Here is an 11,696-nt window from a genome sequence, read left to right as displayed (position 1 = left end):
TGATGTTCCAGTTGTGATCTTAAATTTTTACGGTTGCTCAGTCATTTGTGCTATCTCAAATTTTATGATTCCTCAGTCATTCGTGCTTTCTTTGTGGTCAGCTCTAACATACTATATAAAGAGGAAATCTTGTTATTTATCTGTCAGGCACATTCATAGTATCACATGTACTTGGAGAATTATATTATTATGTGATAGAGTACCATCAAAGTCATAAAGTTGACTGCTAGTTAGCATTCATAATTTCATATTATCTGTCTGAGAAGAGGAGTATTACTTGATATCATAGATCTTTGCCTATGGTATTTCAAAAAAATACATCATTGTGTTCTCATGATTTGCAATCAGAAATTTGGGAGCCTAGATTCACTGTTTGAAGAATGTCATTCATGAACCTTAATAGTCTCTCTCTCTCTCTCTCTCTCTCTCTCTCTCGGGTGGATGATGTGGTGATCCTGAATGCTTGTAAGTTCTCAGTTACCAAGATTATTAAGAACTCATGGCTACACTTAGTTTTATCGTCCTCTGAATTTACTCCAACCACATTAGTGCAATCATTCTGCATGCATAATATCAAACTAAAACACGTCAAAGTTCAAATGTATGCATTTTTCACATTCTGCTCTTATGTAACACAAATACTTAGCAGAAAATGCATATGGGAAATCATAAATTCACTCTTAAGTTTTAACTATTACAAAACTTTAACTTACCATCCAGTATTGCCAGTGCTTTTGAGATTCTTTCTAGTCAATACTATTTAAAAGGATGGTGTGCCCGGTGGTGGTTTGACAGTTTAATGTTGGAATTCTGATATAATATCATATATGGACTGCATCCTAGTTTCTGATCGAATGTGGATCATTTTTGTATCTTTCAGTTTATATATGTATTGGATTTGACATGAGCTAGATTCATTTCCACGAGATTTTATGGAGGGCTGTGGCCATTACTTATCTCTATAAATTTGCTCCTTTACCCTTATGTTCACTAGCAAGCATGTGATAGCAGCTTGCCCAGTCAATGTCATATCTCCTAACTTACTGCTTGATTTGTTTGTAATATGAAATAGACTTCTTTATTCTTTTTCATTCTACATTCGAGAGAAAGCACCTTCTCCTACTGTCAGCATGTTTTCCCTGCCAATGCTGTACATGTTTGAGAAGATTTAGTTTTGCTGTTGAGAGTGAAACAAGTGAACTTACCGGGAGATCGTATAGGTAACCACAAGGACTTGGGTCGAGTTGGGATTGTAAAAATGAAAGCAACCATCTTGTTTTCCAATTCAAAAGTCCTCTGGAAGATTTGTCCCCAAAGCTGTGAACCTAATACTCTCTCCATGCCTGAGTAATGCTGGGTGACATGTTTATAATTAGTGTATCATTGGTCAGGTAATATAGTGTATTGGCTTCTCTGCTACAGTGCCTCACAATTTTAGTGGATACATTACACTACGGTACTCAAATAAGTGTCTCTATTGTTTTCCATACTTAAGGTTGAAGACATTTCTTGTGACTTCTTGAAAGAGTTTTTTTTTTTTTTTTTCTGAACTGGAAAAGGATTTGTAGCGAATTCTTCTTCATCAAGGTCGCTTTGGAGTGATGATGCATTATCATTTGCTAAAAATGTTTCTCCCTTGCTTGCTCATTAAGCTTGCCACAACCCTCTGTGCACCCAACGGCCAGAGATGGGTACCAGGATTTTGGACCAAGGGACAGATCTTGGACCTTGTCAATGTTGAAGAAGGTAGAGATTTGAATAATTCTCTCAGGCAATGGAGTAAGAGATTTTAGTAAGTGTCAAATTCCACGTGCATTGATGCTGGAAGATGGAAACTATCCGGAGTTAACCATAACAAAGAAGCCTTATGAAATGTCAGCTTCAGATATTAGTAAAACAGATAGAGGAGTAAAATAGCTTGTCTATTGAAATCTAAGGTTGTGGTTGAAGGAGAGGGGGTAGAAACCCCATTTTCTTCCATAAAAATGCTGATGGATGATGACTAGCAGACAACTTGAAAGGACGTTGATGGTAAACTAAACTTGTAGATGAGATTCCTTGTGGTAGAAAGGGGAATTGGAGGCTGTTTTGTGGACATTGCATAGAAAGGGGAATTGGAGGCTGTTTTAAAGACCTCCTTGAATGGTTTGGTGTATCGTCTCTTAATATCAGGAGTTCAGAGTTCTGGTTTGGGTTGTCTACTCACTATTCAAATTTCTCATGGAGCGAAGGAAGCAACATGGAGCAGGAGGCTCTCTTTTGTTTGATTGAGGAATAGTGTGCGGTACAAGATGGTTAAGAAAAAGTAAAAAGGAAGTCATCATCTTGCACAGTTTAAAATAGTCCCAGGGACAGAAGCCCCCTTCTCTTCTTTCTTTCATCTTTTATGCGCGTAACGTGTTTTGTGGTTGGGGGCTTGCACATGGGCTGGCACATGCATCATGATGTATTGCTTGTTTACAATAATAAATTATTATATATGTATTAATCCATGAAATGGTTCATCCATGGCTTAGATCAGTGGCCATGTGACAATGGCATGGCCAGATGCTGATTGCGTGATCTCCTATCTGTATTGGCAATACTTTGATCAAGGTGTTCTACATGATTATCAGATTGGTCAGTGCAATTGGGTATTTTTCTCCTTTTGTTGCACCTAGAATCCTCGAGTACCACATTTTTTAATGGTGGTTATCTGGCACCTTTTTAGGGGATTTCGAAAAAATTAGTTGTTTGACAACATGCTGAAGATGAATGCTCTAATATTATGAACAGAGGCTATTTTACCATTCATCTGTCATCTATTAGAGATATATGGGAGTATGGATGATGGTTTTTTGAGGTGCTGAAAAATGAGTTTTTTTATATCAGACCATCTTTTGTGGATCAAGTGTCTTCAAGATGACAGTCAATATGAAATGCAGAAAAATATTTGAAGGAAAATCAAGAAAAAAGTCAAAGTCTAGGCAATTGTAACCATTTTATGCCTCATGTAGAAAAGTAACCCAGATCATGCAGGATATTGGAGTTAGAATCACAGTAGTTGTGGAATTAAGAAAAGATAAAAATATGGAAACAATTGAGTGTCCGTTTCGTTTCATGTTATCACTTTTTTTAGACTTTTATTATCTAATTGTCATCTATTTCCCTGTAATCATCCATCTCTATGGATGCTTCACATGCATTTGTTTTTAGTCTTGTGCAAACTATATTAATAGGCTTCTGTGAAAGTGCTACCTGCAAGATGTTTCTAATTGCAAAACATATGATGGCTGATGATTTCTTTCACTTTTTTTTTTTTGCACTTTGCTTAGTCTTGGACCCCTTGCCATCTTCTATGTGATTGCATATCTATTTTGCTTTCCATATGCCACTTATTCATAAGAGGATGGAAGAGTACCTAGTAAACCTTTTGGTTGGGAATTGGGATAGTGAAGGAGCATCAAAAACCTTGTATCTGTTGCCAGTTGTCTGATTATGTGGCATTTATCAGAGCCATTGTGACTTGTTTCATTGCTTCATTAATTTGTTCCAAGCTTCCAGCATCGTGACTGTTGATTGTCTATCTTCTGTTTTCTAGCATGTGAGATCAAGTTTGCCTCATCTACCATCTTGACAGCATAATGGTTAATCCCAAAAATCATACCATGTTAAGATCAGACTTTGCACCTCTTCAAGTCATAGAGGTCCTCCCACATTTTGATGGCTTTCTTTTCACTAATTACATTTATGGTGGTTTGCGGCCAATCCTCAAAACTTTTTTTGCTTATGGAAAATGCTTTAAGTGTATTTTACATCCATGCATAATTGGGTCACCAAACAGATTGAAACTTGAAGAGACAAATTCTTTCATCAATTCTTATTTTTCCAGTATTTAAGATGTGTGTCTAAGTAGTTGTAGCTACTTATTTGACTCTTTAATAAAAAAAAACGTGTCCTAAGTTTGCAATGTCTCAGCTGTTATGACTGCTCTCTTTTTTGTGTAATTAAAAAAACAAAAAAGAAATTTGTATTGAGTCAAAAGACTCATTTGTTCCTACGAATTTATCAAGTGGGAATATCAGCAAATTACATTAATTATATTTTTATAAATCAGAAACAATTACTTTATTTAATTGAAATGGTTACTTACAATGTTGATAGTGCTAGGGATCCATATTCAGTTTATATGCACCCCATTGTTTGCTATTAGAAACAACTATTCTTTCAATGATTTAAAACTTCCTTCTTGGGCCTTCAGTTTGTTGGGTTTGTGAGCATGGCACAGTGCAACTTGTCTATTGGCTTTGCTGGGACTTCTTACCTTGTCTGGTACAACGCCTGCTTGCATCTATTGGCTTGCAGCTCCTTTTTCATTTATGGATTGGTTGCTTATCAAAACATTTTAAGGTAAAATGCGACTGATAAAATACATAACTGAATTTAAGTGTCACTAGGTCAAGGGCAGCTTCCCCCATTTTCCAATTTCATTCCAAGCTTCAATTACTGATATTTGTTAAAAAAATATGTAAAAGGGAAAGCTGGTAGTGATTGACTACATGTTGAGTAGTCAGAGAATACTCACTTTTGGTTTTATAGAAATTCTTCCAGCTAGATATTCTCAATAATAATGCTTTTTGTGAAGTAAGGGCATTCATCCTTATGTTTCCCTATGAAATTTACTGGCTGCATGTTCTTCTCTTCCACATGGATGGTACCAGTCACAATTTAATTGAATAAACTTTGAGTCACTGGCACAACATTCATTTGGTAGCTTCTATGTAAAATCAGCAATAAAATGTATGCTCAATAATCTGGAATAATGTGCCATGAGGAATAAAAAAATATTCCTACTATTGATTAGAAGTGACATTTGCCACACGTTTTTTAGGGGGTTTCAGAAACCTTGGAAGCGAACGCTGTTCAAACTATTGTTAGTAACTGTAAAGTTTTCAGCATCGTCTCCAAAGGCACACCTTCATGAGGCCAAACTGTAGGCTTTAAAATTGCTGAGTAGGTTTTTGCCGTGTCCTTGTTTTCTTCAAATACTTCAGAGTTGCACACTATGATGCTTGCATGTAGTCTTTTTAGCCTTTCTTGATAGCATTGCTAAGCCTGTTGAAGCTGTTGGTGATATTTATGGAATTTGTTGACATCACAAATTTGTCGGTTTCCATCATATTTCTCTGATCATCTTTTCTTCTTTTGCAGGCTAAAGGCCATCCGTATGAATTGAGGGATGCCTTCTTTCCTTGAGAAGGTAGAAATTAGATCTAACTTAAAAATCAAGGGGAATTAGAAAGCAAAACAAGTGCAGCAGTTTTTATCGATCCTTGATGGGTGTGGTAATTCCTTCCATGATGTGCTCACAGGGGAGAGAAATTGGAATTGTATGATCGGGGGAGGTGCAATGAGTTTTTTTTGTTGGAGACGCAAAATCCAGATACTTCATACATAGAATGAACCAACATCATGTGAAGGGTGATTTGCGATACTCCAAGATCTTGGAGTTGTGCGATCTCTACTTGGCAGACATGGCAGATGTGGATCACAAATTGTTCCATGAACTTGCTGGCTGGTTCATTGAAGCAGAAACGAATTAAACAGGACCCAAAAGGTATAATGGAAGGCTGTTCTTTTTGCTTGCAGGATGTAGGAGTCGCAAATGAGATGGTTTTTACTCTGGTTGTCAATCCAAAGAAAGTTGTTCTTGGTGTTGTTGTTCTGGGTGCCTCCCACGGGCAAAATGTCTCTTGCATGAGACCTGCAAAGTGCCTTTCCTGTTTGTATGGTGCTGTTCCGTGTTGACATTGAAAGTATAACCATGTTTCTTACGTGGATCTCTCACAAGATTAGAACAAAACTTTGTGGAAGTATGGAATAGTGAGAAGTGATACGTGCCTGCAATTTCCAACTCGTCCGTTAGTTCTGTTTTTCTACTCCGGTTTTTTAAATGATTGCCCCAACTCGTAAGTGAAGAATTGTCCATTTGCTGCTCCACTGGCTCTCCTGCTACAGTACCTGAACTTTGTGTAGGTTTATGCTGCTGCGATATTCTGTGGCGTGCTGTTTCGAGCCTGGATGTGTGCATTTAGTGCAGAAGGCGGGTCTTGCCGTAAGGTTGCTTCTTGTGTTAAAAAATAATTCCTTTTTGGTGCAATAGTGAGAAATAAACATTGGATGAGAAGATAATGAACGGGGCTTTATTTTGCTGTCCTGTGGCTTAGTTTGAATGCGTGCAGTGGTTTCCATGGGATATCTAGCCTATGTTGTCCATGGAATATCTCGAGCATGGGCTGACCATGAGGACGGCAGCAGGCTTGGAGAACATTTGATCTGATAGAGGTTGGGAGCATGGATTCAGAATTCCAGTGCTGGGAACCTTATCGCGGTCCTTGCTGCCTTCTGCTCCAGGCTTCTTGCCTCCAGACTTCCCATCGAGGTCGTCATATAGGTTACGTTATCTTGAATAACTGCATTGGTGACTAAGTATAAGTTTATTGCCCCAGATGACTTGCCTTTTGGGGACGTTTTGTGGGCTAACCATAGGATAACAAATCAACTTGTGACAGCCACAAGACGCTTCTATCCTTTAGTCAAGGTGTTTATTTACGGGTTTGATCTCTAAGTGCATGAGAGAATCTGATGGATGTTCAATGCTAGAATAAGAGAAACTATGTATGAAAAATAGGTGTGAAATCAGACTCCATAGGTGATAAAGAATGGGGATTTAAGTCGATGCGATGCAGATGCATTTAATGAGGTGGGAAAATGGATATTTGCTCGAATTGAGTTCATAGCTCCAACTTGCTTTTCCTGTTCCATTTGGGGCTCAAAATATCTACTTTGATTATGGGTGGGTTTATCAATGAAATGGTGATAGATGACGCAAATAATATAGAAATGTTTGAGCTGAAACTTAAGAAAGAAACAAGGTGATTGATTTCATACCAATGAATGGAGGGTTGCTCCAAGAGGGGGTCATGCCACATCTCCGAACCATAGGAGAGGGGAACGAGGAAGATTTATATATTATAATATTAGTCCATACTGACACACGTTTTTAATTCAGAAAAAATTAAAAACATTCCTCCAAATTCGGGCAATTTATATTTAGACCTTAAAAGTTAAAAAAATGACAATTAGCCATCAAAATTTTTAATTTATTACATGACACAGTCATTGTTACAACATATTGTCATACGAGGATCGTATGATAATTAACTTTTTAAAAAATTGTAGAACTCTTCCCACTAATTTAGTAAAAGACTCTTATTTTGATGAGAATTGAAAGGGGAGGAAACTAACACTTTGAGATTTATGCTAGCAGATGAATGATTGTCTTTTAAGATATATGCAGATGAATAAATGACAAAAGATGAAATATTTTAAGATCCGTGCAAATAATGAACGATGAAGGATGGAGTGATTTGTCTATGTAATCAAATGAATGACAAAAGAGGGAGTACTTTAAGATCTGTGCAGATATATAAATGACAATGGGCATAGTGCTTTAAGATCTATGCATGCGAATGGATGATAAAGATAAATTGCTTTGAGATCTATGTAGGTGGATGGATAATAGAGGATGAAGTTCTTTGAGATATGTGCAAGTAGATGAATGACAAAGGAGAGGATGTTTTAACATGCATGCAGGCATATGAATTACAGTATATCGATTGCTCTGAGAACTATGCATATGAATGGATGATAGAGGATGGAGTGCTTTGAGATCTATTAAATGTATAGATGATGGAGAATGGACCATTTTGAAATTTGTATAAGCAGATAAATTACAAAAAATAGAGCACTTAGTAATTCGTGTTGACATATTAATAATAGAGGATGTAGTACTTTAAAATCTATATATATAGATGAATGAGAGAGGACGAAGTATCTTACGATCTATATAGGTGGTTGGAGCATTTTGAAATCTGTGCAAGTGGATAGATAATAGAAAATGAAGTACCTTAAGATTTATATAGGTAGATGAATGATCAAAGATAGAGTGCTTTAAGATCTATATAAATAGATGAATAATAGATAATGGAGTGTTTTAGATTTATATAGGTGAATGGATGATTGATGATGTTATTGTTGTTTGCATGTTTCTTTTTCAAAATTATGCTGCACAGATAGCCTCATTTGTCAATTAACATAATACATTACTTTTGCAAAAAAAAAAAAAAAAAAGAGAAAAAAACCACCGTGTTCTAAAGTTTCTAAATATCACTTGCAACTTTTATACAAGTCTGGTATCATCTGTTGTGAAGATTTAATTTCTTAAAATACTTATTGAACAAGGTCTGTCCTGACAAATCAATTGCATATCAAATTTTTATTAACAAAATGAAGATCAAACTATATTTAGTTTAGAAAAACTAATCATATCATGGTACATACTGCCTTATACCTAGGTATGAGGAGGTATGTACCGTAAGTAGTGCCCGGTTTCAAGGCGTACCAAGGTATTCATGCTTGCTATGCACCTTGTATCAGCAAACAGTTATAGGGGCATACCATGGCGCGCCAATCTGTTGCGGCCAATCGCCTCGTCGCCCGATCGCCGGGAAGCGTGCACCTGCAAAAGGAAGTCCGCACTGACCGGAGGCGGCTCCGGCGGGGACCCTCCGACGGTCAAGTCAGAGAGGTGACTGGGCAACAGTAAAATGCAGACAGAGAGCTCTGAGAGGGAGAGAGAAGAAAGAAGAGCGAGCCTGCGTATGTGGGAGAGAAGGGCGGATCGACCCTTTGCACTGTTGCCTTCCCCGGTATATATAGTGGAGCACGGTATGGCGCCGTCATTAATGGCGCGGACAAGTGAGGAACTGTCAACTCACTGTAGACTGTCAGAGCCGCCGTGGAAATGTCATGTCGCCGTGTGGCCGTCTAGTCACCAGGGTTGACCTCGCTCTCGGCGGGACAATGCCCCTGGGGAACTGTGCCGCATGTCCGTGTCAGAGCTGACAAGGTCTGGCGGCTGTACGGCGATGGGAGGAGACGGCCGACCCTTGGTCGGTGGCCAGCAGAGTGGCGTCGGGTTCCTCCGTCAGTCGGCGAGTTTCCTGTGAGTCGGCCTCTGGGTCTGGTCGGTCGGGAAGGATACGCCCGACATACCCCCAGTCGGCGATTGGGCCATTAAAAAGCCGTCGGTAGCGTCCGTTAGTCGGTCACCCCCGGCTTTCAGTCGGAGACGGTCGGTCGGGCCGCCAGCCGGTCGGGCCCTCCGATAGTCGGTCGGTCGGTCGGTGGGTTTCCCCCAACAGTTGCCCCCTCCACTCCTAAGTCGGGTGATGAGCTGGCGACTAGGAGTGGATTTCTCGTGCGCGAGGATCCGACCGTACCGCCGATTGATACGGTGTCCGGCGCCCTGTACATATCGAGAGGTTTACTGGCGCCCGACATCCAATTGGCGCCAGGCGTCTCGTCCCATCAGCATCAGGTGTCGGTCGGCGCCGGACGTCCGCCGTCCGGTGGTAAGCCGAATGTCGTTCAGCCGGCCATTGGTCGGTCGGCAAGTCGTAGATGCGACAAAGGTCGCGTCGTGTGATGGACGGTGGTAAGCCGAACATCCCTTGACCGGCCGTAGCTCGGTCGGAAGTCGCGACAATAGTCGCGTGGGCTTTTTGCCTTTCTTCGGTCGGGGCCCGATCGGCCTGTCGGCCGACGGATTCTGCCCGAAAATTCGACCGTTGAGGGAGCATAAACTCCCGTTCATAAGAGTCCGTCGGCCCTTTGTGGAGGTCCGACAAGTCGTCGAAGGAGTATTGACTCCCGTCGTTGTAGATGCATCGGTCCGTGTAAGGGGCCGATGTGTCGTCGGTGCCAGATCCGTGTCGGCGCGTCGGGGCTGAGCGCCGACCGGTAGTGGAAGAGTTAGAACTCCAATTTTTCAAACTGAAGATGTATTCCGACAATTGAATTACAGAATTCACTGGCAATACAGCTTCAAGTTGTCGGCGTTCCAAGTCCGGGGAATGGTTTTTCCCTCAAGGGTTTCCAGCCGATAGGCTCTCGGCCCGAAGGTGTCAGCAACCCTGTAGGGTCCTTCCCAGTTGGGAGCCACTTCCCTTGGTCCAAGGGCTTCGACACCTCCGCCTTCCTCAAGACTAGGTCGCCAGGCCTGAAGAGCTTTGGTCTGACCTTGGCGTTGTAGTACCGGGCGACCCTCTGTCGGTATGAGGCCATTCGGATTTGAGCCTCATTTCGCAGTTCGGGGAGAAGGTCTAGGTCGGCCCTCCGACTTTCGAAGTTGTCCGGCTCGTGGTACTGCTCGACCCTTGAAGACGGCAGGCCAATCTCGAGCGGGATCACAGCTTCTGTCCCGTAGGCCAAACTGAACGGCGACTCTCCGGTCGGGACACGGGGGGTCGTTCGGTAAGCCCATAGGACGGAGCCCAGCTCGTCGACCCAGAGACCTTTGGCTTCGTTCAGTCGGGTCTTGAGTCCATGGAGCAAGGTTCGGTTCGTCACCTCAACCTCACCGTTGGACTGTGGGTGCCCGACTGAAGTTAGTCGATGACGGATGTGGAACCTGGCGCAGAAGTCCTTGAAGTCTTGGTTGTCGAATTGCCGTCCGTTGTCGGTGATGATGGTGTGCGGCAATCCGAACCTGAAGATGATGGACTTTTGGACGAAGTCCTCCATCTTCCGCTCGGTGATCTGCGCCAAGGGCTCGGCCTCGACCCACTTCGTGAAGTAGTCGATGGCGACAACGATGAACTTCCTTTGGCCCGACGCCGGTGGGAAGGGGCCGAGAATATCGACTCCCCACTGAACGAAGGGCCATGGAGCGACAATGGGAGTGATTTGGCTGGCCGGTTGGTGCTGAATATTGGCATACTTCTGACATGGCTCGCACCTTCGGACCAACTCTGCCGCATCCTTCCTCATGGTCGGCCAGTAGTAGCCCTGTCGTAAGACCTTGAAGGCTAAGGACTTGCCCCCAAGTGATTCCCACAAATTCCTTCGTGAACCTCTCGGAGGGCGTAGTCAGCGTCGGTCGGTCCCAAGCACCTGAGCAGAGGGAGGGAGAACGACCTCTTGTAGAGTCGGCCGTCCATGATCACATATTGTGACGCCGACCATCGGAGTCGCTTGGCCTCCGCGGGATCTTCGGGACTGGTCCCCTCGGACAGGTACTGGATGATCGGGTCCATCCAACTTGGTTCAGACGTTAGCTGCTGTACTTCTTCGACCCGATCGATGCTCGGCTGTTGGAGGTTTTCGACAAACGTCCGACCCAAAGAATCATAGGCCGACATTGCCAATCTGGAGAGAGCGTCGGCACGGGCGTTCTCCGTCCTGGGGATGTGGGAGATCTCGAAATGCCCGAAGCGGGCCATGAGATCCTTTACCTTCTGAAGATACTTGATCATGGTCGGATCTCGCGCCTCGAAGTCGCCCTTGACCTGCCCCACGATCAGCTGAGAGTCGGAGAATGCCCGGAGGCCGTCGACGCCCAGTTCCCTCGCCATCCTCAAGCCCGCGAGGAGTGCCTCGTATTCGGCTTGATTGTTGGAGGCCTTGAAGTCGAACCGGAGGGCGTACTCGGCGACTACCCCATCCGAATTCGTGAGCAGGAGCCCGGCCCCGCTTTCCTGAGCGTTGGAGGCTCCGTCGATGTGAAGTACCCAGGTGGAGATCGGGTCTGGCTCAGAGACCGAACCTCGTCCCGGGCCTTCAACTCCCGACCTTCGGTCGGTCGTCGGGCATTC

At 42.8% G+C, this 11,696-nt stretch overlaps 1 protein-coding gene and 1 long non-coding RNA gene across 2 annotated transcripts in view; both read left to right on the top strand.

Moving 5' to 3' along the window:
• Positions 1-17, top strand: part of LOC140855820 (uncharacterized) — a 1,009-nt gene extending 992 nt beyond the window's left edge. Inside the window, exon 3 of the mRNA XM_073252853.1 lies at positions 12-17. Within this exon, the coding sequence (XP_073108954.1) occupies positions 12-17 (6 nt within the window). The remainder of the gene's footprint in view (positions 1-11) is intronic.
• A 968-nt stretch (positions 18-985) lies between these two features.
• On the top strand, positions 986-5,886 carry LOC140855651 (uncharacterized). Its single transcript, XR_012138608.1, has 2 exons — positions 986-5,239; positions 5,352-5,886. It is a non-coding gene; the product is annotated as an uncharacterized lncRNA (long non-coding RNA).
• Positions 5,887-11,696: the final 5,810 nt, after the last annotated feature.

Source organism: Elaeis guineensis, chromosome 1, assembly GCF_000442705.2.
Source record: "Elaeis guineensis isolate ETL-2024a chromosome 1, EG11, whole genome shotgun sequence".
Classification (NCBI taxonomy): Eukaryota; Viridiplantae; Streptophyta; class Magnoliopsida; order Arecales; family Arecaceae; genus Elaeis; species Elaeis guineensis.
The sequence above is the reverse complement of the archived record's forward strand: the minus strand, read 5'-3'. Positions and strand labels throughout refer to the sequence as shown.